This window comes from Ambystoma mexicanum, chromosome 1q (assembly GCF_040938575.1).
Source record: "Ambystoma mexicanum isolate Mex_15411 chromosome 1q, UKY_AmexF1_1, whole genome shotgun sequence".
In the NCBI taxonomy this organism is placed as follows: domain Eukaryota; kingdom Metazoa; phylum Chordata; class Amphibia; order Caudata; family Ambystomatidae; genus Ambystoma; species Ambystoma mexicanum.
This window is the reverse complement of record NC_090922.1, coordinates 848,881,350-848,906,737: the sequence shown is the minus strand read 5'-3', so window position 1 is coordinate 848,906,737 and position 25,388 is coordinate 848,881,350. Positions and strand designations below refer to the sequence as shown.

General features: G+C 43.1%; 1 protein-coding gene across 2 annotated transcripts in view; it reads right to left on the bottom strand.

Moving 5' to 3' along the window:
* LOC138537956 (complement factor H-like) overlaps positions 1-25,388 on the bottom strand; it is a 498,187-nt gene that overhangs the window by 415,447 nt on the left and 57,352 nt on the right. For both annotated transcript variants that reach the window (XM_069641492.1, XM_069641493.1), the window contains exons 5-6: positions 15,798-15,977; positions 7,766-7,969 (exon numbers count right to left, since the gene is read on the bottom strand). In XM_069641492.1, coding sequence (XP_069497593.1) covers positions 7,766-7,969; positions 15,798-15,977 — 384 coding nt within the window. The remainder of the gene's footprint in view (positions 1-7,765; positions 7,970-15,797; positions 15,978-25,388) is intronic.

The window sequence follows — 25,388 nt, the reverse complement described above, 5'->3', positions numbered from 1 at the left end:
GTTTAATTGATGTGTTTTAATTTTCTGAATGAAACAGTCGTGAATGTGTTGACGCCATGCATTGTCAGCTTCAGGGAGAGGGTCTATTGAGATACCCTTTAATTCCGAGAGCACTTTAAACAGTTCCCTCGGCTTAGATTTAGCTGTTTCAATTCTGGCATTTAATTTGTCTTCTTTAGCTTTCAGCAAGAGGTTCTTATAGACCTTCACAGAGGACGTATAAGTAGCAAGAAATATAGAGGGATGCTTGCGCCACAGACGTTCTGATCTTCTTTTTGCTGCCCTGGAACTAAGGATATTAGAGGAGAGCCACCCTTTAAGGGAGGCTGCTTTCTTATGAGGAGGCTGTTTCAGAGGGGCCAAAAGTTCAAAAGACTGGTTAATGGCCTTCCTGAAGGCTGACGTAAAGTCATCCAGTGGTATATCATCATCCAATGGATGAAGGAGAAGAAGAGCAGTGGATGTAAATACCTTTAGAGTTCCTAATGGAGGCAATTTGTTTGGTGGGAACATAGAATTTTGCCATCTCTAAATAGGTAGAGACTTCAAAGGCAATTGATAAATGGTCTGACCAGGGACAGGTCTGGGCTTTAACATTAGTAATATCCATATTGTGAGAAAGTATCCAGTCAAGGGTATTACCACCAACATGGGTTGTCCCGTGACGTGTTGTGTGAAGCCAGGATTTACTAAAGTGTTTAAGATGGATACAGCGTCTCGGCATGCAGGGTGATTGGCCTATAGATTAACGTCGCCGAGAACTAGTAAAGGTGAATGTGATTTAGCAATGCTGCATAGCAAGGTCAATAGATGTTCCTCAAACATGGATGTTACCTCTGGAGGCCTATAAAGAAGTTCAGAAGGTTAATCGGCACATATATGCAAGTAAGTATACTAAAGATTGCAGCAACACTAAAACACAGTCACTTTGATCAGCCTCAAGGGGCTTCAATTACACTAAAGCATATAAAGCAAGATGGCTAAAAGTATTTTTTATAAAGTTCTAAAAGTCAGTAAATTCCTAAGATCAGTACGTTTTTTTTAAAAGTGTTAGCAAGCCTAAAATTATTCTACATACAAAACAATCAATGGCAAAGTATAAACAGGTATAGCCGAGGTGGATATTGAAGTCACTAAGAAAGAGGAGTTTGGAAGTAGAGGTCAAGGGGCAGGAGGTGAGGTTGGCCCATTCAGAGAGGAAGAGAGGGATAGGGCCAGGGGGCCTGTAGATGGTAGCGAGGGTGAGTGAGAGAGTGGGTGAGACCCCAAGCCTACAGAAGAGGCATTGAAAAGTGGTGTAGGATTGAGTAGGTATGATAGAGGCAGGGACCCACTAAGGGAAAATCAAGGCCTCTCCACCTCTGGGCTGGTTGGGCCTGGGTTTGGAGAGGAGCTTATAGTCCTCAGGAATGAGAGTGTCAAGAGCAGTGATGGACCGGGCATTGAACCACGTCTCAGTGAGGGCGAGAAAATCGAGGTCAAAGTCTTCAAGAAGGAGACCAATGTCATAGGAGTATCTGACAGCAGAACACGTGTTTGAGGTAGCTAAGTGAAGCTGATTACCACCTTTGAAAGTTTTCCGAGGAGAGGTCCAGGGGACTGGGACTACCATTGGTGGTGTTAGAGAGGTTAGCAAAGAGGAAGGAGAAGAGGGGAAGTTAATGAGAGAGGGCAGGCATTGGTCAAGCAGGAGAAGAGTAGGTTGAGTGGAGTTGAGTAGGTGGAGAAACTTGGGAGAACCCTGGGCCATGATAGTGCCATTGTGATGCACCTAAAGGATGAGAAGTATGCCAAGAGTACTTCCCATCTAGTTCCACCATTAATGGGTGAAGAGGAGAAAGGGGAGAGAGTGGAGACGAAGTTGGGAGTCCATAGGTCCAGGGAGGGGACATAAAAGAGGATATCAGTAATAGTCTGCCTAGAAGTAGCATTGACATAGGTGTTAGCAATAGGTAGGCCTGGTTTCGTCCAGAGAGCTCTTTGAAGCTTTTTTCTTCCATACTTTGTGAGAAAAATAGGATAGGTGATAAGAGAAGCAGTTAGAATATATATGGGAGATAGAGAGTGCCATGTGAGTGGTGGGGGAGAGAGGAGGGAGAGACACAGAAAGGGGGCTGTGCAGTGCACGAATAGGCTCACCAGGCAGACTAGCAACCAAGCGGTCACAGATGAAGGCGTTGCTTTGAACAGGATATGCACAAGGTGGCAGGATTCTAAGTACCCAGACTGGGCGAGCACTAAATACAGCAGAAAACAATCAGTGCTCAAATGTAAGTTTAGATGCACATCTAAATTCAACTTTCCAAACAATATTGAGCACCAAGTTGAAAAACAGTAAGGACTGGGAAGTAACAGTGTTTGAACAAGGCAGCAGAATGTAAAACAGCCCTAGATCCAAACTATAGTCCAAACGCAACATTGAGTAAGGCATCAAGTTAAAGACCCTTTTTAAATCAGAGCCAGCTAGTTAGGCTTCATTTTTTATTTTTTTACACAAGAGAATTAAAAGCACTAAGATTTCAGATTCAAAAGTACATGTAAAACAAACCTAGATCTGAGATTCAAAATTACATTTGAACAACACACCTAGATTTGAGATTCCAGAGTACATGAAAACACACATAGATGTGAGATTCATAGGTGAAAGTGAAAAATGTAAAATACCCAGACTTGACAGTAACATCAACTGCAGATTCGAGTGAACAAGCATATGTTGACTGATACCTATGTTACATAAGGTAGGCAGTTGTCGGGTATACAGATTTCATTAGCGCATGAGGCAGAGCAAAGACCACTGCTTTGAGAATCCCAGGGAACAGTGGAAGTGAAAACCCTGAGGCATGAGGGAGAATAGTTCATGTGATTTGGGGATGTTGACTATCAGTGCAGATCTGAGTTTTTGTATGTCCCATTGAACATCCATCATGTGCATTGATTTTCTGGTTGCGCTTACACAACGGACAGCCTACACAGGGGACTGTGCAGCACTAATCCCACGAGATCCATTGGCAGCCTTTGACACATTCTACAACAGCATCCTCATCCTTAGACCTCAATCAAGTCACATGTTGTTTATTGTTGTTTTTATGTATGTTCTCTCCTCCTGAATGTATTGCATGAATTTTGTTTCCATAACTTGTTTTCTAATCCAGCACTGGGAGTGACTGCACTGTATGTGTATGTACATTGTGGGCACATGCATGTGGAACATCATCCGCTCCCCACAGATTATGTTCAGATGTCATATCTGAAAGTGTTTGCAGTACACCTCATGATCCTGGCCTCTTCGTGGGAAGGGCTGGTCCATAGTGTGTGATATGTTAGAGGGGTAGGCAACAGCTGTGGAGTGATGGCCTGTCTATGAACTGTGGTGTCCAATAGGGGGTGGTTGGTGCAGAGTCTGGAGTGGTGGTGGAACAGCCTTATTTGTGTGGATATTGCGAACATGGGTCACGTTCTGGTTTAAATGTCATGGTGTGTTGACCATGTTGTTTTTTGTGATGATAAACTGAGGAGCCTTTGTTTCCCAGTCTGCCCCTATTGTCCTTCTTCACCCCTAACCTGTCCTATTTTCCATCAAAGTGCCTTCAAGGCTCTCTGCCCCTGCTGCCTTCTTGTCCTGTCCTTCTGTCTCTGTCTTCCTCTCTTCACCCCCTTCTCTTTTCCCCCACCCACTGTAACAGCCCCCATCTCTCCCTTTATCTCCCCACCAGCCAGACTCCTCCTTCCTCCCCAATTCCTCTCTCTGTCTATCTCGCTCACTCTCTCTCTCTCCCCTTTCTCGGTCTCACTCTCGCAGCTGCACATTCATCACTTTGTCTCCACAATCCCGCTTGCCCTCGTCATCCTTCACATCAGCTCCCACACTTGTACTTCCACTCCCCAGACTTCACCTTTTCACTTGCTACCCTTTCCCTCCCCTGCATCCAACGGTGACCTGAAGAGACACGTGACACCTGATGGTGGGCATGAACAACTTGAATGCCTGCAATCAATGGCCCAACTTGTGCCCGCATGCCATGGCAGATGATCCCTTGTGCCCAGATTGCATAACATGCTGTGGTGGAAATGTGTTTGTTTCACTGAACATGATTACTCTGTCAATGAGTTTGGATTTCGTTGGATTCATTGTTGCTCATGCTCTTTGATATGGCATTCCAGTTGTTGACAGTGGGTGGACCATGGCTGTCATGTTGCCTTGTTCCATAGGTGACAAATCAAGGTTCATTTTCATGGAATGCATGTCTTTGCAAGCTTAGAATGTTGGTTCGGGTGAAGTGTTGTGGATGTGAGACAGTTGTGTACCTTGTGCAGGTAAGTTCAAGGCACTCTGGGGGGTTTTCACTGTGTGTTTTTTTTTTTATTGTGGTGGCCTGAGGTGAGCAGGTACGACTGCATGGGTTTAGGGACACATGGTGATGGGAGGCTGGCGAGTCATTGCTTGCAGTTTTTGCATGGCACTCATGGGGTCACAGGTTGTGGTGTAATTGGCGGCAGGGAGGCTGTCATTGTGCGCGGTGTTTTTATTGTGCTGGCCTTAGGTGAGCAGGTCTGGCTTCATGCATGCTGGACACATGGTGATGGTAGGCAGGCGAGTCATTGCTTGAAGTTTTTGCATGTGTCATGCCTGTCACGTACCATCCCGTTCACTCAGATTTTCATGGTGTGTCTACCCATGCTGTGAGGTGAAATGTTCATCTTGTTTGAAGTGAGTTTTCAATTTTCCCAGTATGTAGGACTATTTAGATGTAGATGTGTATTGTGAGCATAATTGTTGTCAGGGAATCAGGTGGCCGCTCTACCTGTATATTGTTGTGAGACATGCAGGTGAGGGCAGTCCTCACAAGTATTAGTTACTGCTTACATTTTGTGCTGTGCCACTGTCATCCTACTTGTGTTTTCCTGTGTGTTGTTGGGGGTCTGCTTGCACAATAGTTGGCGTGGGGGCATCTTAAAGTGGTAGGAGATTTTGTTAATTGTGCTGTGTTCTTTAGTGTGAGCAACATGTATACTGTGGTTTCTACTTGCTATGACTGTGCCAGTGGTTGGTGCAGTTGATGTGATGGCTATGGACACACACAGTTTGCCTCTCCAAGACAGACATTATCAGGGTGTTGTTATTGGCACAGTGGATTGGCCCCAATTCATCGTTGAATGACACCAGTGGCTTCACTGTGTGTGCTCCGCAGAGGCTGGTATTCATGTGAAGTCGTTGCAGCTTCTCCTTGTGGCCTTTGGCCGACCTAGGTCATGGGTGGTGCCTGTGACTGAGGACAATATCCCTCCTGCATCTCATCTGTTATGCCACTCCATGTGGCAACATTGTGCAGGACACAAGCTGCCACAATAATGTTGCATACTACTCGTAGGGCACATAGCAAAACGCTGCCAGAGTGGTCAAGGCAGCGGAAACATGACTTGAGAACCCTGAATGTGCGCTCCACTATGCCCTTAGTGGCTATGTGTGCTGCATTGTACCTTGCGACGGCTGGTGTGGCAGGATTCCTGAATGGTGCCAGCAGGAATGTTGAGAGCTGGTAGCCAATGTTCTCTGCAAATATGTAAATGGTTGCTGTTGGCATTGATCATCATGGTCTGTTATTCAGTGCGTCACGTGACTGCATGCATGTGCGTGACAGTTTATACTCACCAATGAGCCAGGTGTTGGCAATGTTTCCCAATGCCAGGGCCCGGTACGGTGGTGACTGAAGTAAATGAAGCTGTAATGTGTGCTTCCAGGGAAATAGGCATTGACATGCATGATGACTCCATTTGCATCACAAATGACCTGCACATTGATTGATTGCCAATGCTTACGGTTGCATTACATTTGATCTGTCAATTTGGGGGGCTGTAGCGCAACATGCGTGCAATCAATGGCTCCAAGGACACATGGAAAGTGTCCTATGGCATACAACTCCTGGAACACTCTCTGCCTTGCCTGCAGTGTGTGTGGCATGTATATGTGCTACGAACACACACACGTGATGTGATGCAGCCCAATACCTGGTGTAGACACAGGGATTGTGTGGCCTGTGATATTCCCCAAACAATGGCAGTCGTGCGATGAAAAGAAACTGAGGCTAGGGAATGTAGGGCTGTCATCACCTTCTCCAGGGGGATAAGTGCATGGGAGCATATGGTGGTTGATACAATGTCTTCCGCCCATTCCCTGACCAGGTCTAGGATGACATATGGTGGGAACCTGCACCCTGCATACACCTGGTCATCTGGCAACCCAAATAGCATAGTACGTGATAGGAAATTCCTGTCTCTCGATATCCTCCTCCTCCTCCTTCTATGGACATGTACAATTGCTCCCAGTATACATGCATTTATCCTGGTTGAACAACGTTTGAATGTTGTGCATTGCGTGCTTTATCTAGGTTTCTTTTGTGCGTTGGTTCCTTTGCACGTTGTACTTTGCATCTCATATCATGTGGCGATAAGATCACAAGGTTTGTGTGTGACTCTTACCGACGTGAAGTTGCGCATTGTAATCCATGAATTCGGTTAGGTTTGCGCTTGACTGAGCGTGCAATTTCTTTATTGTGTATGCGGCGTGGCACCTGGGAGTACAAGGGACCTAAAATCTTCTCCAACAATGCATAGATATGTGCTGTGTGTAGTTCTGATTAATAGTTATTAATTGGCTTAACTGGCCCCATGAAGGTGGGAGGTTGGTTATAGCGCCCTACCTACCCCTCTGGGACAAGAGTAAGCATTTGTTGGGCGGGTCTCAAAAGGCTCATCATTGCAGATTACATTTTTACAATTCCAACTCAGGACCCGATTCATGGAATGTTTTGCACGGTTCAAAGTAACTTTGCACTGCCGAAAAGTGACTTTACACTGCAGACACAAACCCTGATTCATGGAACTGTGCAAAGTGTATTTTTGCAAGGCAAAGTCCGTACAAAGTCATTTTGTACTGAAAAAATGTCTATGCACTGACTTTGCACAGACTTTGCACTCCAAAAATACACTTTGCACAATTCCATGAATCAGGATTTGTGTCGGAAGTGCAAAGTCACTTTTCAGCAGTGCAAAGTCACTTTGAGCCGTGCAAATAATTCCATGAATCGGGCCCTCCGTTTTTTGGTTTTGCACAAAGGCAACTGAACAGTTTCCGAAGTTTTGGCAGGCATAAGCATTTCTATGTGGTCTGTTAAATCACACTAGAGACATGCTAAGCAACATTTCACATTCCCCATTGCCTGTTTTAATCCCGGCCGCCAGGCTCAAGGGAGTGTGCATACGGATTGCTGCCCATTGAAGCGCATCTCTCTGTGAATCCGGTGTCCCCTTGATTCGGGAGGATAGCTCAACTGCAACGTGCTGCAAGATGAGGTGGAGCAACTCAGGTACGATCCCCATGCAGGCTTCGATACCTCTAGGTATTTAGCGCGTTATAAAGAACCAATTATATTATATTATATATTTCATCTGCCAGTGCCCTTCCACAACCCTACCCCCTCCTCCTCCGCCTCTGCAGATATGCAGTTTCTCAGTGGTGACTCTGTGTGCACAACCCTACAATAATTCACTTTTGGAATCCGTGCAGAATGTGTGCTTTTTTTCTTTTACTTGTGCATTGCGAGGACGCAAGTGCAGAAAATGTCTCTGTGAATTGTTCCCAATGAATTCAAGCATTCAGCATACCATGCATTTCAAGGAAATGAACACTTGATGCATTTCAATATAAATTGATAGTTGGCTATTCTAGAAGGCCCACAGGAGCTTAGACAGGAAACTGCATACATACCAGTACATGCAGGGGCTGCTGGCCACCGTCCCAGCCGGCATTTAATATCACTTGCCCCATTTATACGATAGCCCGTATCACAGGCGTAGACCACTATATCATCACTGTGGAACACGGTATCATCACCGTGGAAAGGTGCTTTGTGGGCAGTCAGCAAAATCCTCCCATTCGGTGTCTCAGGTGGCCGAGGACAGACTTCTTTTTCTGTATAATCAATTCAAGAAAAAGTTTATTTTATCAAAGGAAAGAGCGAGTTAGATCATGCGTTGTAATTAAATGCGAAGTTAACAGATTTAATGAGAAGGGAAAGGAGTTATTGTGAGTAATCATTTTCGCAATCAGGTTTTCATATCTACATTTTAATATGGGACAATTCATTTAATTGGGTAATTTCTAAATGAAAATGCCAAGAATCGTAGAAGTGAGATTTAAACACAACAAGAAAAGCAATTCCACATTTACTGATTCGAGAACCGACTGCAGTGAATCAAAGTTGGGATTACCAGTACATCATTCCATCTGGCTGTAAATCAGAAGTGCCTACAAGGATCAGAGGAAATGACCAAGTCAGAAAAGCCACGCCCTCTGGCATAGACTGACTTCTAACAGATGCCAGGGATAGTGTCAGACAATTGGGCCAGAATGCATAAAGTGCCCCAGTGTCAGGCAATTATGAAGCAGAGGCAGGCAAATTTACATTCAAGAAGGCAAGTTAGTATCTGCATTCGGCGACTAACCAGTACAAAAATATAATTTTATTTGCATGACAATGTTGAACCGGATTGTCAGTGGAAATGCCAGTGCCACATTTTCCAGTTCCCCAACAAACCAAAAAAATCCGATATCAGAACCCATTTTGGCATCTGGCCTCGAGAGCACATTTTGGCATGTGTCCTCCAGGGGCCTGATTTCAAAAGCCTTTTTCAATGGGAAAATCCAATTGAAAAACGCTCTATAAATCAGGCTCCATTTCTTCTTCTCTTGTTGAGGTGGTTTCTTGAGACTAGGAGCTGGCGACGTCCACCCTTACAGATGTTGCCCTGTGCTTCTCATTTGCGGATACCATCAACACCCTAGATCTCCTCCCATTTCCCAGTCGCCACTATATCCAAGGATTGCTGCTACTACGATGTTCGCAAGAAGCGGGCCTGAATTAGAAAAGGGGAGAGGTGCTCTTATCTGAGATCTGATTGGGGAATGTATCCCACAAGAAATGAAGACATGGCAGAGGGCAAGCAGGCTACATTGTGTCTGATACTGTAATGAGGACCACTTTCCTACAGACAGACCCAGCAAAGAGCCTATCATTTATATTTCTCTATTTGTTATGCATTGGACTATGTAGGTTTCTAATTTATATATTCTCACAAAGAAAGAATGATGTGAAAGAATGATGAGAATTGATGACCAATACATCTAGTGACATGTAACTACCTTCATGTGAGGATACTTTATGTGAGGCGGAGTTGCGTAGTATTGTAGTTAGAAGCCAGCATTAACTTCCAATTTTAGGTAAACAGGGTAGCCTTTAGCTTTTCAGCTCTGCAACGACCGCAGTTGTTGAGTGATCAAGTCTAGCTCTTGGCAGTGGAGGGGATAGACAGGAGTATAGTGTAACATTGAATTACTCGTAATAAAGGAATATCCACAAAGAGGTATACAACAAAAATAGCTTAGAGATATGAGAGTACATACAGTAACAGATACATGCAAAAGGTATGGAAAGTCGATTAATCTCATATTACAGGGGAGTGTTATTTAGTTCTTATGTTATAAGGCAAGATGACCAGCAAGAACCAATGTTTCTCAGGGCCTTAGATGGAGGTGATTATCATGGGTGCCCCAGGAGCCTTGCAGGACATATACCTTCTCAACTGCAGGGTAATCTGTCATAGGTGATAGCAGGGAGTGATGAACAAGCTTGTGATTGTCTAAGATCATTTATTAACTGCATGCCTTGCTACAGACCAAATAGCATGGCTTCTAGCGGGCAGTTGTCTTAAGAGGTAAAGATTCAGCTAGTCACACCAGACCAAGGGAAATGAGCACCAGGTTTGGTCTCACCATGGTAAAGCGAAGTCCAGTACAGCTGGCCCCTTCTGCAGCAGAGATCTGTAGTCAGGAGGCTTTTGTAAGTTTGCAGGTTCAGGCAGAGATTCCTCAGGGCGGGTCTTCAGATTGACATTGGGCCTCATTACACGGATGGCGGTAAGGGTTTACCGGTACCGGTAAGAGTACCAATGCCGGTAAACCCTTACCACCTTACTACGAGGTCCCTTTGCGGCTCCCGACCTAAACGGCTGGTCTGTACCAGCCGTTAAAGTAGGGACCCGCAAAGGGACCTTGAAGGTAATTACGGTACCGCAATTTGCAATACCGTAATTACTGCCTTCCCCATTCCCATTGAGCCCTATAGGGGCAGAAATGGGAATGGGGAAGTGCCATGGTGAATGGGGAATTACCGCCCCCACACACCTTGGAATAGGGCGGTAATTCCGCCATTCACTATGGCGGACTCGGTAAAATACCGGCGGCAACCATGGTGCTAATAGCGCCATGGTTACCGCCGTCCGTGTAATGAGGCCCATTGTCTTCCTTGCTTTGGGTCTCAACTGAAGGTTTTACAAGATAATGGGCAGCGATTTCTGATTTAAGGGAAAGTGCCGATAACAAAAGGGAAAAAGGCCCCACGCACATGGTGTCATCTGTTCAAATATTCTGGCCACCACTCAATCAGTGGGGGCCACCATGTTCAACTTATCTCCCTATTCTTTCACCCAGGAGTATATTTTGGTCTGATTTCCAGACGACATAAACATGACGACATGATTTAGCTGATCCTGCTAAATCAAGGCTTCCCTCTCCAAGGAAGGAATACATCATGGCAATATATTGCCACATCCCTATCCCATTCGCTGTGCCATAGGGTACATGTCTGGGTGTTGGTCTTATAACTGAACTTCAGATTGGCGTCCACAGAAGGCACACTGCTATCGTACTGCAGGGTGCACTGGCAAAATCAGAAAAATGATGCTCAAGCCCACAAAGTTGGACTACAATTGGACTATCACATTGAAAACCAAAGACGGTGCATGTCGCACCCTCATCCTGAGTGCAACTCAGGAGGCATATAGAGAAATCACCTCTATGACAAAGCCTCAGATGAGAGCTCATTGGGGAAAACAATGGGTATAGCCATGAGGAAACAATGACAAGTACATGGGCTGCACGCCAGGGTGGCCGAATTGGACTTTCAGACCAACACTTTTATATAGTTATTTTTTGCCTAGATCTAGGCTTCCAGTTTTGGTTTTTGAAAAATCTGTAGGCATCTTTGCCAAGGATACAAAAGTGTAATTCATAACTAGGTCCCCAGCATGAAAACTCTTGTGTTTAATAAAGGAATTCAAATCCACCATGTCCACGATAGTACTGCAAGTACATATTATATTCATTCTATGACTGTCCTTAAGATGTACATGTACACATCAGTATAAAGGGTACACATTTTCCTATAATTAAATAGTAAGTGTTACTGTGAATCATTGTATTCCTGTCAGTCTCTCGGCTAGCAGTCATAAGGATAGGGGTCATGTTCTAGTGACTTTTGTCAAGCATAGGTCACTTACTGAATAATGATTTACTTGTTATACTTTCTATTCGATAAGAAGCATAAAGGTCAATTCAAGCCAATCTTGATTTTTTCGCAACACTAAATAGTTATTATAACGGAATCCCAAAAAACAAGGGAAGTTTCTTAACTGCAAATCAACCTTTCTAATACTTGATTGTATGTGCATGATTGTATGTGTCTGCGACAAATTCTGGCACAAAAAGAGAACTTTGGGGATCCTGGTACACCTCTATGCAATCAGAAATGGGAACTCAAAGTGCTCAGAACATGAGAATGAAGACATAGAAAAGATACGATTCGTCTGCATCGAAAACCTTCTTTGTGGACCAAGACTGAATGACAGAGAAACAACAATGAGAAAAGAGGTGGCCAGATCCATCATTGAAGTCAGAGCAATCAAGGATGGCCTTAACAAAGACAGTGAACTAAACATCTTTATCTACAAAACAGGTAACTAATGTTTCACAGTGGAACTTTCACCTCAGTCCAAAATACTTTGAAATAAGCATGCATTATGCATTGTCGTTGTACTCTAAAGTAGCACTGGACTATGGCTCCCATTGGATTATTTGACAATGAACTCATGTACTTTTTCACGGTGATACACTGGATTCATAACTATTGGTACCCTAGATTTACTTCTGTGGCAGGATTACCATCTTGCACCTTCACTTAGTGTGTAATAATTAAACCCCCATCACCTTTATTTAGATTTGGGGATAATTATCATTTTTGATGTGCCCTCAACTCTCATCATGAGATTGAGAACACGTGTATCATTTAGTTTAAACATATAGGCTGCCTTCATTGAGATTAATTCATAGCGGAAGGCATGACAAAACACATAGAATCCTCATCTGGGATGCCCGACTGATAAAAGTCTATGCTTGACATTGTAATTATGGTGGTTAGATACACTAAGCATTGGACATATAGCAGTGTATTGGAAAGTCGAACACTAATCACATCAGTTAATCTGATTGACATATACACAACTGAAGCAACACAGGGTGTATGTCAATGACTTATACTCCATTAGCACCGGGCGAGGGTCAATGAGCTTGTTACAAGCAAGCTCATTGGCTCTCGGCCTGGCCTTACCTTGCTGAGAAGGCTCTGAAGCTTCTGCTTCATCGCCGTGGCTCCAGAGTTCCTTCCATGACTGGTCGCCATGGAAAGGGAGAAAGGACCATGTGAAGTCCCTGCTCCCGATACCCGGTGGCCATTTTCTTCTCAAGTCGAGAAACGGTCACTGCACCGTTTCTCGACTCGAGATGATAAATTACAATTAGTACCCTGGTACAATGTGCTGGGATACTTATGGCAATATGACCCTCGGAGGGGGCCATTGCCGGTTAGGTAATTCCCCGAGGGCTCCGCTAAAGCCCTTGCTTCGCTCTGGCTTCTAACTTTGGCCCGGGGGCATTACCCGACCGGTAATGGCTCCCCCTCCTCGGGTCATATTGCCTAAATATGGCACCCAGGAACATACCATACAATAACATCTAGAATAGTCTGTTCACCATCTTTACATTAAGTGACACACAGAGAGCAATTTGGAATATAACTCCTGTATCACAATGAACAGCGGTCTGGACAGAAAACAGCTTCATGAGCACTATTAGGTATTAGTACCCGGTGCAGCAAAATGCCAATTAAATAAACGCACCCATTGGTGCGTTTAGGAGCATTACCAGATGGTAATCCCAATGACGTTGCATCTCGCGCCGTCCCGACCATCGTTTCCATGGATAGGGAGAAGGGACTGCCTGTAGTCCCTTCTCCCAATCCCCGGTGGCCATTTATTTTGCCTTTTTTTTCTCTAGTCGAGAAACGGTTGCAGCGCCATTTCTGGACTCGATAAAAATGCAATTGCCAGGTTTTTTTAACGGAGCACTCAGGGGCATTTCCAGACCAGTAATGGGACCCCTCCTCCGGTCATATTGCCTAAATAGAAGAGTGGCGCTGTGCACGAAAGAACAACAGTTAGGATTTAGAAATGTTTGTCCTAGGTTACCAACTACAATGCCAGTACAGGATTCCACCCCACATACGAAGCATGAACTGTTCCCTGCAAAGGCACATGAAGCATAAGGCTCAAAAGCCACATCTTGCTCAACACGAGACCTGAATCTGACTGAACTCCTTCAGTGCCTTTCATTCGAAACATAGGTTGGCGTGCTATAACTATCTGCACCCTACCGTAGTTCTTTTAAGCACACCACCATTGTGTATTTTATTTACTCTTCAGTGTGTCACAACGACTTTGTATCTCATCTCAGATAGAAATGACACGTTGGAGGCTTATTATTCGTGAAATCAATATCACTTTGTTCCGCAGGTAACACTACATAGCCCAATGCATGTATTTATTGTACAGCCATTATGCACATTTCACGCATTACCATAGGAATGAGCACACCACGTCATTTCACACAACATTAGTTCACAGTAATAGCTCATGAAAGAATCATTGGGATATGGTGACCCTGAACAGAACGGGTAAACATGCCCATTTTATTTATTGATATTGTTAAAGCGCACAGCAGCCCGAAGGCATCGTGGCGCTGTTACAAATATGCATAGCTGGTTACAAAGGAAGGTTTTAGTGGTTACATTGGTATTTGCATTTACGGTTCATGTTGGAGTTACAAAGTCTAAAGCATGCACCTAAATCTGCATTACCATGATTGATAACAACTGTTTTTTTCCAAATATATTGCACACGGGTGCAGGATGGTATTTCTGGGAAATACTAACATTTGACTTGATGCAACAGCAACACCCATAAAAAAGTTTGTGTATGAATTACAATGCTTTTCTTATCATTCACTATTTTTATCATGTGTTTTTATTATCTGTTGTCTGTGTTTTTTGTCTCCTTATACCCCGCGCTAGCTTTCGAATACACGATTTGATTATTACAATATGTTTTATCTCTTTCCCTCATCCTCTGACTCATGCATGGATTGGATTTTTTCTCAAATTAATTATTTGCCGATACTAGAAATTTTGGCGATACTGCAACTTTTACTCTCACAATATTGGATTTTTGCGATACCACTAATTAGTTGATTTTCTTGTGACTTTTAAGTTACAGTATTCACACTAATGTGCATGTTGAATAATTATGGATTTACTGACATTTCGTTAATTTTATGATTTTGTAGCAGTTTAATTTCATTTGCAAATTCGAGCATATGATGTTGTAAGATCCCTGACGAAGAGCATAGCTCGAAACATGTGTAGGCTCAATTGTCCTTTGGAACTCACTGCCCATTTTACACTAAATACAATTCCATGAGCAGAACATACTCTGAATCAATTCGTAACACAAATTGACCATCAAGTAGAGATCTAAATTAAATTTAGGGAATGCACTTTTCGAGATCTAAGCAGCCGGTGTAAGGTATTACAACTGATCCAGGTGCACAAACTAGGACTGGCCCCAATGTATGAGTGTACACTTGAAGACTGGCTGTTTAGAATTTAAGCTGCATAGCTGCCTCTTGCCTCCCTCCTGTATGTGGACATAGAACGGGTGTGGCTTGAATAATTCCCACTGAAACATATGACATATCAGGTCACTTTGGGTGAGTGGAACATGGCAAAAGGTCATGCCCTGGGTACAGTTTCCTCAGGACATTGCTGAAAGTGATGCCTCTAAATCAGTGACAGCTGTGCATGGCTGCAGGCTATGCACAGTGAGCACTTTGCATGCACGTGGCCATCTTAGTTTATATCATTAAAACAAATCAGTGAAATATTCTGTTAGGTACAGTGATTGTTACCTATAGTTATAAAAACATGGACGGACATGGTTTGAAGGAATGTCATGATAGCATTATAGATCATGCAAAAACAGAGAACTGCACATCCATGCACTTGTATGAGGTTGCACTTGACATCACAGCTCAAATGCGCATGCTCACAGATCCCAATGGGCAAAAGGTAAAATATGCTATCAGGAAGACCAGTAAAGCCCCAGGCTGCCTATGTTGTGTTTTACTTTAGATTTGAAGGCCCATGCAAGCATTCCCACTGGAGCTGTAAAGAGGAAGATCTGTTTCTTTAAAGTGCTTGTGCCATATTCCCCAGACTTCTGGGCACTGTAATAATAGCCCTTTCTCCTTACTAAATGGATTGGTACACATTTTGGGATCTTGGGAACAAGAAGAGCTCCCTGTGCCCTGCCAGGATTTCAACTTGCAAGGTGACGAGTGCCCCATATCTCAGGCAATATTAGTTCAACATGTGATTTCCTCAGCAGTGCATGGCAGTGGTCACTTTAGGAACCATTTATGATGAGTACATGTTTTTGTATTTAAAGTTCTGCTCTGCCACATTGAAGTCTCCCCAATTCAAGTTGTTTTCATTGGTGCCTGTATAAATACTTACCAATGCACTGCGGGGGTGATGTCCACCTTCCATTCACACACGTTATGCTTTTTGATCCATGAAGTCTGTAGCTTAACTTGCAATTGTAGGAAACGGTGTCGCCGCTGTGATATGGCGGCTTCATTTCTTCCTCTATTGTGTTTGCCAATACAGGAGGCAGCGGGCATTCTTCTTCACTTCCTGCAAAGACAAGGTGTCAATCAACAGTGAAAAGAGGGCATTTAGCATTAGTAAACCACAGGGCGTGTATAATAATAAAAATTAATTAATTAATTTGGCATTTATATAGCACTACAAACCCTCAGGTATCTGAGTGCTGCTTATTACCCACAGTGTGTGGTGCTCATTTATCGACCTCGGAAGGATGAAAGGATGAGTTGGGCCCTGCTGGGATACTAACCTGCGTTAGCAAGGTCTGCACAGATGTCAAAGCGATCGCTCTACTGGCTGTGCCACTTGACTGGCTATATGATAGTTGCAAAGTAATATTGCGCTGCAGGGTTCGACATTGCGATGTCTTTAGCTCCTGCTTCTAGCCTGGTTACCTTAAAACCAACAGTTACCAGGAACTACTTTTGGCTTCCCAGGCCTACACTCATGCACATGCGACAGTAACTTTCAGAGTGCTTGAGAGCCTAAATAAAAGAGAAACAGGGCCCATTCATGGCAGGCTTAAATATAATGGACACTACATAAAGGGCAAAAAAGTTAAAGTGTGCATCTCTTGTGGAAGTTCGATTTGCAACGCACTGTTTATGCCCTCCTAGTGCCCCAGCAGTAGCTCCTGCCTACTGGCTGATGCCTGACACCCAGGAGCTGATTTTAGCCCCGACTCGTTGAATCTTATTTTCGAACCCTGCACTGCTCGGGATCAATGAATTTTACAATATTTGTCCACCCTTCCCTATCATGTAATCTGGACAATGAACAGATATGCTTGTGAAACTGCTAGCTGCCCCTACCTCCACTGGTGACGTTTGTTGCAGAGGAATGTAGTCTACGCTCTCAATTGCAGAGTGTGTTTTCTCAGTTGAGTGAAAGAGAGTGGCCACATTTATTTTATTCCAAAATAACTGTCAGAAATATAATAATAATAATAATAATAATAATAATAATAATGATAATAATAATAATAATAATAATAATAATAATAATAATAATAATAATAAAAAATAATGATAATAATAATACGAATAATAATAATAATAATAATAATAATAATAATAATAACAAATACTAATAATAATAAATGTGAAATATGAGTTCATTAAAAATATTTAGTTTGTATATGTTTGCAAGATTCGGTTTGCACTTTTGGTCCTCCTCGCTCATACTCTGGATTATGACTGCTTTCATCATTATATTGCGAATGCCAAAAATGTGCATTTGTTTTCAATTTACATCTTACCATTCCATAAAAAAGCTTCACGACTTAGAAAAAATAATAGTTATGAAGTTGATTTCAATGTAATTTTTCATCTTGATAAATATGCATTAATGATACAAATAGACTGTAGTGAAGAGGAATATACTGTGTTTCAATTTCTAATGTAATTTATGTATCATAAAAAAGCATCCTGACAATTATTTTGTTACCAAGAGGGAACCTGGACATTAAGGCGACAGACTGCTCAGGCAAGTGATAAACGATTAATTCCATAGCACATATGGGCCCCGACCAAGCGGCAGCTCTAACCCCAGGCCTGCCATCGGCTTCCCCAACTCCAGCTGCCCAGTCACTGTTACCACCTTCCCTTCAAACCACAAAACCCAGATTCTAGGGCATAGTGGAACGTTGATGGGATAAGGGGTGTAATGTGTGTGAGCTGGCATACATTTATTTTTATGTGGGAAATAGTAAAAATTAAATAATAAAAAACAAGGCAGATGTATGGTACAAAGCTTGATGTCAGAGAGATAAGAGTGTAGGCATCCAGAAGTGAATACAAGCTAATAGAGTAAAATGAGGAGAGTACAAAAAAGGAGCCCCTCTACCGAGAACCAACACAGCCAAATAACCTGTTCACTGGGAGGGTGCCCATTTGGGACGGTCTACCGCCACGTTTTAGCTCACTGTACCTTTTCCCAAAGGTAAAATAACCATTTGCACATCAATCTGGTCCCACCCATGTAGACAGTCCTGCAGAGAAATGCTGGTCAATTCTCCTCTTAACAAGAGTACCAAAATCAACTCCAGACATGTGTTTCGGCCTATTTGGGCCCCATCAGTGAGTTGAAGCTGTGCTTCTCCAAGCACAGTGAGCAAGGAGTCCAATTTCTTAATTTCTCTGGGACCTCGCCTAAGCCCCTTTCAACCTTTTTGCTGACCTGAGACTATTCAGCCTCCCAAAACTGTTTTTTATAGATTAGACTATTATCACTTAAATAGAGATCCTTTAATAGAGAGCCTGTAAAATGTATATCCAGTCTACTGGGGAGGGTGACAACGATTAGAGTAATATAAGGCCTTCTTATCCCCCCTAGACTGATGGGGAATGCACGCTCTTTAAGCAGAAGCCAGGTCGCTTGGATCTCCATAGAATAAGTTAATGATCCAGTCAAATTTTGGAATGTACTTCCCTGGACTATGCTTAAACAAGTTATTGAATGGGTACAATATTTTGCGTAATAAAATCATTGCAACAGTCTTGATCCTCCCCCAGAAATCTAGGGTAGTACTTGTACACCATTCTATTTCTGAGGAGATATCTCATATAAAGAATTCAAATTTCATACTAGTAAAGTTTCTTAGGATACACATTCCCAGTCATTTAATGTGGCTTAAGCCATTCGAATTCCCTAGTCAAGATATCTGAATGCATTCCAGGACCATCAGCTTGGGAGTTTACTCAATTGAGCTTATATGCAACCACAGGGCCAAAATGTCAGACCTCTTTTTGAATCACTGGAACAGATAGTTGTACTTTCCAAACAATGATCAACATGTCTTCTGCAAACACTACCAATGCTGTGATACCCCTGGGTCTGGCCGTTACATAAATGTAATACATAAATAAAAATACTGTTTTATGTTTGCTTTCTTCAAGATTGAAAATCTCATAGCTGAAATAAAGAGCCCTGGCTAGAAATTCAATCTTTGGGTTGCGGGATAGAATTGGTGAGGGTCACCCCCCACAACAGAGAATGAATATATATATATATGTTGAAAAAAATATATATATAACAAAGTTGTGTCTGTTTGTGGGTTTGTGGGTTATTATGTGGTGTTCTTGGGGACCTACCTCCTCATGAACGGTGCGGTCTGGTGCAATGAATTTTATTTTGCATGGAATATTCATTGCATTGCCAAATTAATGCAACTATTTCTGGCTCAATAGATCATCCCGTTCCCAAGATAATTAATCTTTTTAGTTTTTCAGCTTTGTTTTTCGACCATTACGTTTTGTGGTATTACACCACCATCTACGGGTCATTTTTAGAAAGTGCTCATCATCACGCATCGAAGCTGAAACATGATCAACACCGGATTAATTTCCGTCACAACATTTTGTAAAGGACAGGTACTTCACCCTCATGACATCAAATGGAATTTTTCTACAATTTGAAGATGACATAGTTGAATAAGTTGATTTGAATCAGGTTCCATGCTTAACAAAAATACTTCTTTCTTCTGTATTCTCTCCTTTCATTAATGCTTTAATACAACAAATATTTTTTTACAGAAATGCCACAAAAAAATAGAGCAGTATTTAATCCCACCCGAATCAAAACAAAACATTGAAAGCTGCAACATGATCAACCTTCTAAAGAAGGAGGATCTCAAGACCATGAAGGTGATCAGATTCAACATGCTTTGAAACAGAACAATGCAAGTGCTGAAGAACCTGAAGCAAGACTTACTAATCAGAGAATTAGTGCTGCTGAAGAACAAAGGAATGAAACTGCTGGAGAAACTCAAGTGAGACTTACTGATCCGAGAATTTGTGCTGCTAAAAAATTAAGTAACAAAACTGCTAAGAAAACTGAAGGGAGACTTAACGATCAGAGATTTAAAAATCTGAGAATTAAAATCCCAGGTGAAGCTGGGTAGTTTAGCTAGTCAGTTAATAGAGAATTAACCCTTACCTTTGTTGTGGAGCCCATGTGCAGTGCCTCCCCATACCCAATCTAAATGTTGTTCCAAAACCAATCTTTTTTAGAGCTGCCAATATAAATGGTCAGTCTGGTTTGTCAAATATCTTTTGAGCATCCAAGTCTAATAGAACGGTGGCTGACTTGCTTTTCCAGGAGATATCAATACTATAACTGTACCTGTCGCAGATTCTCATGACACATCCATCCGTTGATTATGGAGGAGGCAATTCAGTTCACTGATCGCTTAGTCAATATCTTGATATCAATGTGGAGCAAGTATGCCCATCTGAAGCTTGAACACAGACATTAATCTTTGTGAGGTTTGTGGATCACTTATATCATATGTTCCTTCACTTCTTTTGGGATTGTCTTTGGCTGGCACAGGTGTTGACCATTTTGCAAAGAGCGGGAGTCATTGAATGGCCAGACATTATATAGAATTCAATGAGAGCCAATATGGATCTGGCATTTATGCCCTCAGAAGGTTGCCTAATGATTGTAAGATGCTCTGGTGCTTTCAAAGACACTTTGGTGGATGTGCGGATGTCTAGCTATTCTGTGAGACTTGTTGATCAGGATCAATGTCTTTCTTAGAGTAAAGTTGATATAAGAAGACTGGAAGTTCACCACACAACTTGGTAGTTCTACTAAGCAGGGTATCATTGGCCTTACTGACTGACTGTATATTTGGGGAAGCCTGTATCCTGCATTCCTGGGCCAATAACTTACAACATCTTTCATCTGTATCCCTGTAAATTTGTATAAAGTGCAATAATACATACTCTACCCTGGGAGCATCAATCTTGTTCACTTCATATTTTACCCTTGCAAGCATACTTTTCAGCTGGCTGTCTGGTTTACACAGTCACATTCTAGTTTTGTTGTTGTTGTAGATTTGCCAATTTCATTATCCTTTCATTATATGCAAGTAAGAGTTGGACAGCAATATTCAAGGGTGGACTGGGAACCAAAACAGGCCCTGGAAATAATGTTCAAAGTTGCCCCATATTACACATTTTCAGCAAGTCCAACTCTTTTCCTATGAGAGAAATCTGAAATAAAATAGGTTACCACACAAAAAAAGGTCCAGAGTGCAGCGGCCTACCAGGAAATCTCCAGAGTTCCCCATAGGCCAGCCCACCCCTGGTCTGGAGGCACAAGAATTCCAGTGCTCCTTATCATAGGAGAAATCATTGTGTGAATTGAGATCTTCAGAGGATTACAATGGTGTGAGCAAGCTTCTTAAGCAAGACTTGGGAAAAAGCATGCATACTGCTTTGGGGGGAATCTGGGTTTTCCCTGTTTAGTCAGAGAAAACAACCTGTGGCGTCGCTCGCGCTCCTGCATTCAGATGAATTCACATTGCTCGCTATTGTTATTTATATGCCAGTGGCAAAAACGCTGCATCAGGACAAGCAGGAATGAACCGCCATGACATGCTTTATGAAAGACCTCTGTGGTCATTCATATTTTTACCACCTTCATGTTCATGTTACTGGTCGTACATTTCACACTCCCTCACAATGTCATTTGGCAGCAAAGGTTAAGGAAACTCTAAAAACAACTCAAAGGAAACATGAGAAAAATGGCATTAAAAAATCCCTGCTGACCTTGCAGCAACGGCATCACAGGCTTTCCAGAAAGGTCAAAGGACATAACATAAACAGCTATATAACACACACACACGCAGCAGAAGCGGGAGAAATCTCACATTTAGCTGCATATACATTCCTGATACTTTTATTATGATTATTATTAGTATTATTTTACTATTATCATCATTTTTAGTGTGGTCTGTTATAAAGCCGAAACTATTGGATTGGAGTACAGATAGGGAGAAGTGACATATGAGGAGGGGCACAGGGCATGTAGGTGTTGTTCGGTTATTTGCCCACCCAGTGACTGCCCATGGCTATGCCAATCCCTTGGCCATTCCCTCCAGGTTCCTACCCCTCCCCACCCAAAACACCTCCTCATGGGAACTCTTTGAGCTCACTTTAATCAAGCCTTGCCATCAAACGTTGCACTGGCAGTGCATGTTAGGGTTTTTTCAAACCAGTCTTTTGAGAGTTAATGACTTAATTGGAGTTGTAAGTGCTGCTGGTGTAATACACATTTCTTAAACAGGTTTACCTTCAGCCACTCGATTTATAAGCACGAAATGTTAGGTCCGTCACTGTATTCTTGTTAAAAACAAGCATTGGCAAAGCCAGTGGTTTTGGATTCTGTTATTATTAGGCATTTGCCAGGCACTGCTATTAGATGCCCTGGCACCATTTTGCACCTGCTACCATACATGGGCATGTAATAGTACCACGGCCGTGACTGGCAAGTGCCTTTCCCATGCCTACAACAAAAGCCCTAACCGTTGGCATGACCAATGCTTGTTTTTATTGTTATTCAGTTGCGGCTGGTGAAGTGTCAAAGATGGGCCTACTCATTTTCTCCGAAATGGCACGAACGAGTGCAGCAAGTGAGCCCAACTAATTTACAGTGATTTCAAGGGAGGGTTGCCTGCGAGAAATGTTTTTATTTTTGTGTTGAAATGGTGCATTTTTGCAGCACACATTTCAGAAAGAGTGATTTAAAAAGCCATATTGCTTTCTACTTTTGCTTGTAAGCACTTTCCCTGTGCTAATGACAGGGAAACTCCAGGAGGGGCGGTTGAAGGCTGTAGAGAAGCAGTCATGAGGGTCCCCTTCCCTCACGGGGTGTATTGAACCCATCAGGCCGTAAGAAGATATGCCAATAAACGTGTGTCTTCACTTCGATGCAGTGAGTGGGCTGTGGCGGTGCAGCTGTGACCTTAGTACAGCATCTCATTTCTTTACCGCATCAGGGCTGGTGAACTATGAACTCCAATGACCTTTGGGCTTTCGCTTGATATAAAGTGTTACTGAATATGAAGATTTCGGAGACTTTGGCTCTTTCTCGGCCTAATTTATGAGCTATTCCCAGAAGCGGACGCGCCAGCAACATATGGGGTGGTATTTCAGAAACGTTGCAACCTAGTGCAAACACATTCCTTCAATGTATGTTTCCAGAGAAAAGGACTAGGTAAATATGTCCTTGCTGCAAACATGCCGTAAGAGAATATGATGTTTGCACTAAGGCAATGTTTGCACTAGTGCTTATTGTCATTGCTGAAAGGTTTCTGTAATACAGCCTCTGAACTACGTTTAGAGCGGCCGCTCCAGCACCTTGTATATCTTCAAGCTAAACTTCATCTTGAAAGTGAGCCATGTATCCAATGTCCTGAAAATCAAAAGTTCCTTCATGGAGTGATATCGCATCAGCATCTTGCTTGCCTTCAGTCGACCCGACAATTGACCTGATGGTCTTACCAAGGCCTCATGAAGCCGGGCCGGCTGCAGGCCCTGCTGACCTGCCACTGTGCTGCCAATGTGTGCACTGGCACGTGCAGTTCCAATCGGTGTGGTGCCCAGCCCAGGAGGCCATCATGCGCAGGCGCGGGTCCAGAGCTTGGAAGAAAAAAAAAAGAATTTGCAGCGCCTCCCTCGGTTGGCGGTGGCAGCCAGCACTGCAGGCAGCCAACTCAACACAAACCACCCAGGCGGATGCGAAATCACAGGATGTGCTGTTGTGTGTATCCATCCGCTCCAAAGAGGCCCTGCAGGCCAGAGGCCTACCGGGGGATGTCCCGGTGTCCCGTTGGGGCAGTCCAGCCCTGGCAATATTCCTCTCGAGTAGTCTTTAAGTCACAGCCAGACTTTACTGAAGTCATTAACTGGTGGCTCATTCTTTGTGAGGCCGTCCTCTATGTCATCAACACGTTTTTTCTCAGTAGCGTGGTATTCATGCAATAAAAATGGGGTCTCGGCATGAGGAAGTTACTTTGGATGGAGCAGAAGACGGCTGAGTGATCCGATTGGACTATTTTTCCAATCTCAGCATCAAGCACATTGCCTCTCAAGAAGTGTAGGATTAGGAAGCAGTTGATTCTTAAGTGCATGTTGCACACTTTGACAACAAGTTGTTGTCTCAAATAGGATGTACTTCCACATATATCCACTAGCATTACATCTCTCATCAGCAGCTGAAATCGTGCCCAGTCGTTGGTGTCTAAGGTCATGGTAGAGAGAGCTTCATTTAAGTAACTTGGCCCAAATAAATTGCCTAACATAAAATAGTTCTGCAGGGACTTTGAAATGCACACTACACGCAAATGCAGAACTAGATATGGAGAAGTGGTCCCATGCTCGAGTTAAAAATAAACAATAGGGAAGAGGGGAACACATTTTTGCATGTGTGCCACCATATATATGTACTGCCCCTCTCTGTTCAACTCTAGATAATTCTCATTACAGGAGCTTAATTGTGTGGGGCAAATATGTGCAGACCCTTGATCAACAACCTGCCTAGTTGCTTCCCCTACGCTGAGGTCCTGCAGGGCAGCGTAATGCTAATCTGTCACCACACAGTAACATTGTGATGCAGGAAGAAAATGTTGCTACTGTGTTTCGGTTTCATAAAGGAGTTCAAGCAAAGCCCCCTATTTTCCTGCACCAATGGCCCAACCACAGGTTCTCCACATCTCCCCAGTGGTGTCAGTGAGAGCCTTTTGCTGGCTTAATCAGTGCTCTGCTACATCAATCCCATCCGCATTTGGCGCATGGTACAAGGTCTTCAACTCATTCCGACCATTTCCTGTCATATTTATACGCTGTGCACTCTGCATGCTCATGCACTCTTTTTTTCTCCCTGTGTTTTGCATTTGTTCACGTGAGTGACTAGCTTCAAAGCATTCTTGCTATTTACTTTTTCCTCCTGAAAAACGTTACCTGATGGCTTAGTGTTTTTTTTAATACATTACGGTCATCGTGTCTGTGTTCTGAAAAGCAAAGCAGGGTCGAGGCGTTGCACTATGTCTGCTACATTGCATTCCTGACATTTTCTCCCTGCCCTTAAGCAGTGCTTGTTCACAGCACCCCTGACTGCCTAGTTTGCCGTGCTTCAAATCATCGAATTAGTCACTTCTAACTATGCATATTAGATGACGTGTCAAACCATGGCATGCCTTACATTTTTAGCCTGGCATGTGGGGAACTGCCTCAGTTGCCATCTGGAGTTGTCTGTTTGGAAGATAGTCGCATTGTTGGTGAATTTAAACACTCAGCAGGTACTGAATGGAATATGCACCTTGAGTGGGGGTGAACCAAGTTGTTACCGGGTCTGTTTAGGGGCTGCTGTTGTCTGGCGAGAGGCATGAACTAGCTCGTCCTTAAGATGATATCCACGTTTATGTGCAAAAAAAAGGTTTGGATGGGTGGAATGACCAATGCCCAGCGTGTTCCAAAGTCTGTTGAGGTGTTGTTTGAGTGCGGGTGTGAACACATGTCAGAATGTCTTCCTCTGATCCTAAAGCTTTGTGTGGGTTTAACAAACCTTCTCTGCCAATGCGTCATGCTCTCTTAGTTGTATGTTTAAGGTGCCGAGGGGGATATCCCTGTTGTTTCAATTTTTTTATTGAAGATG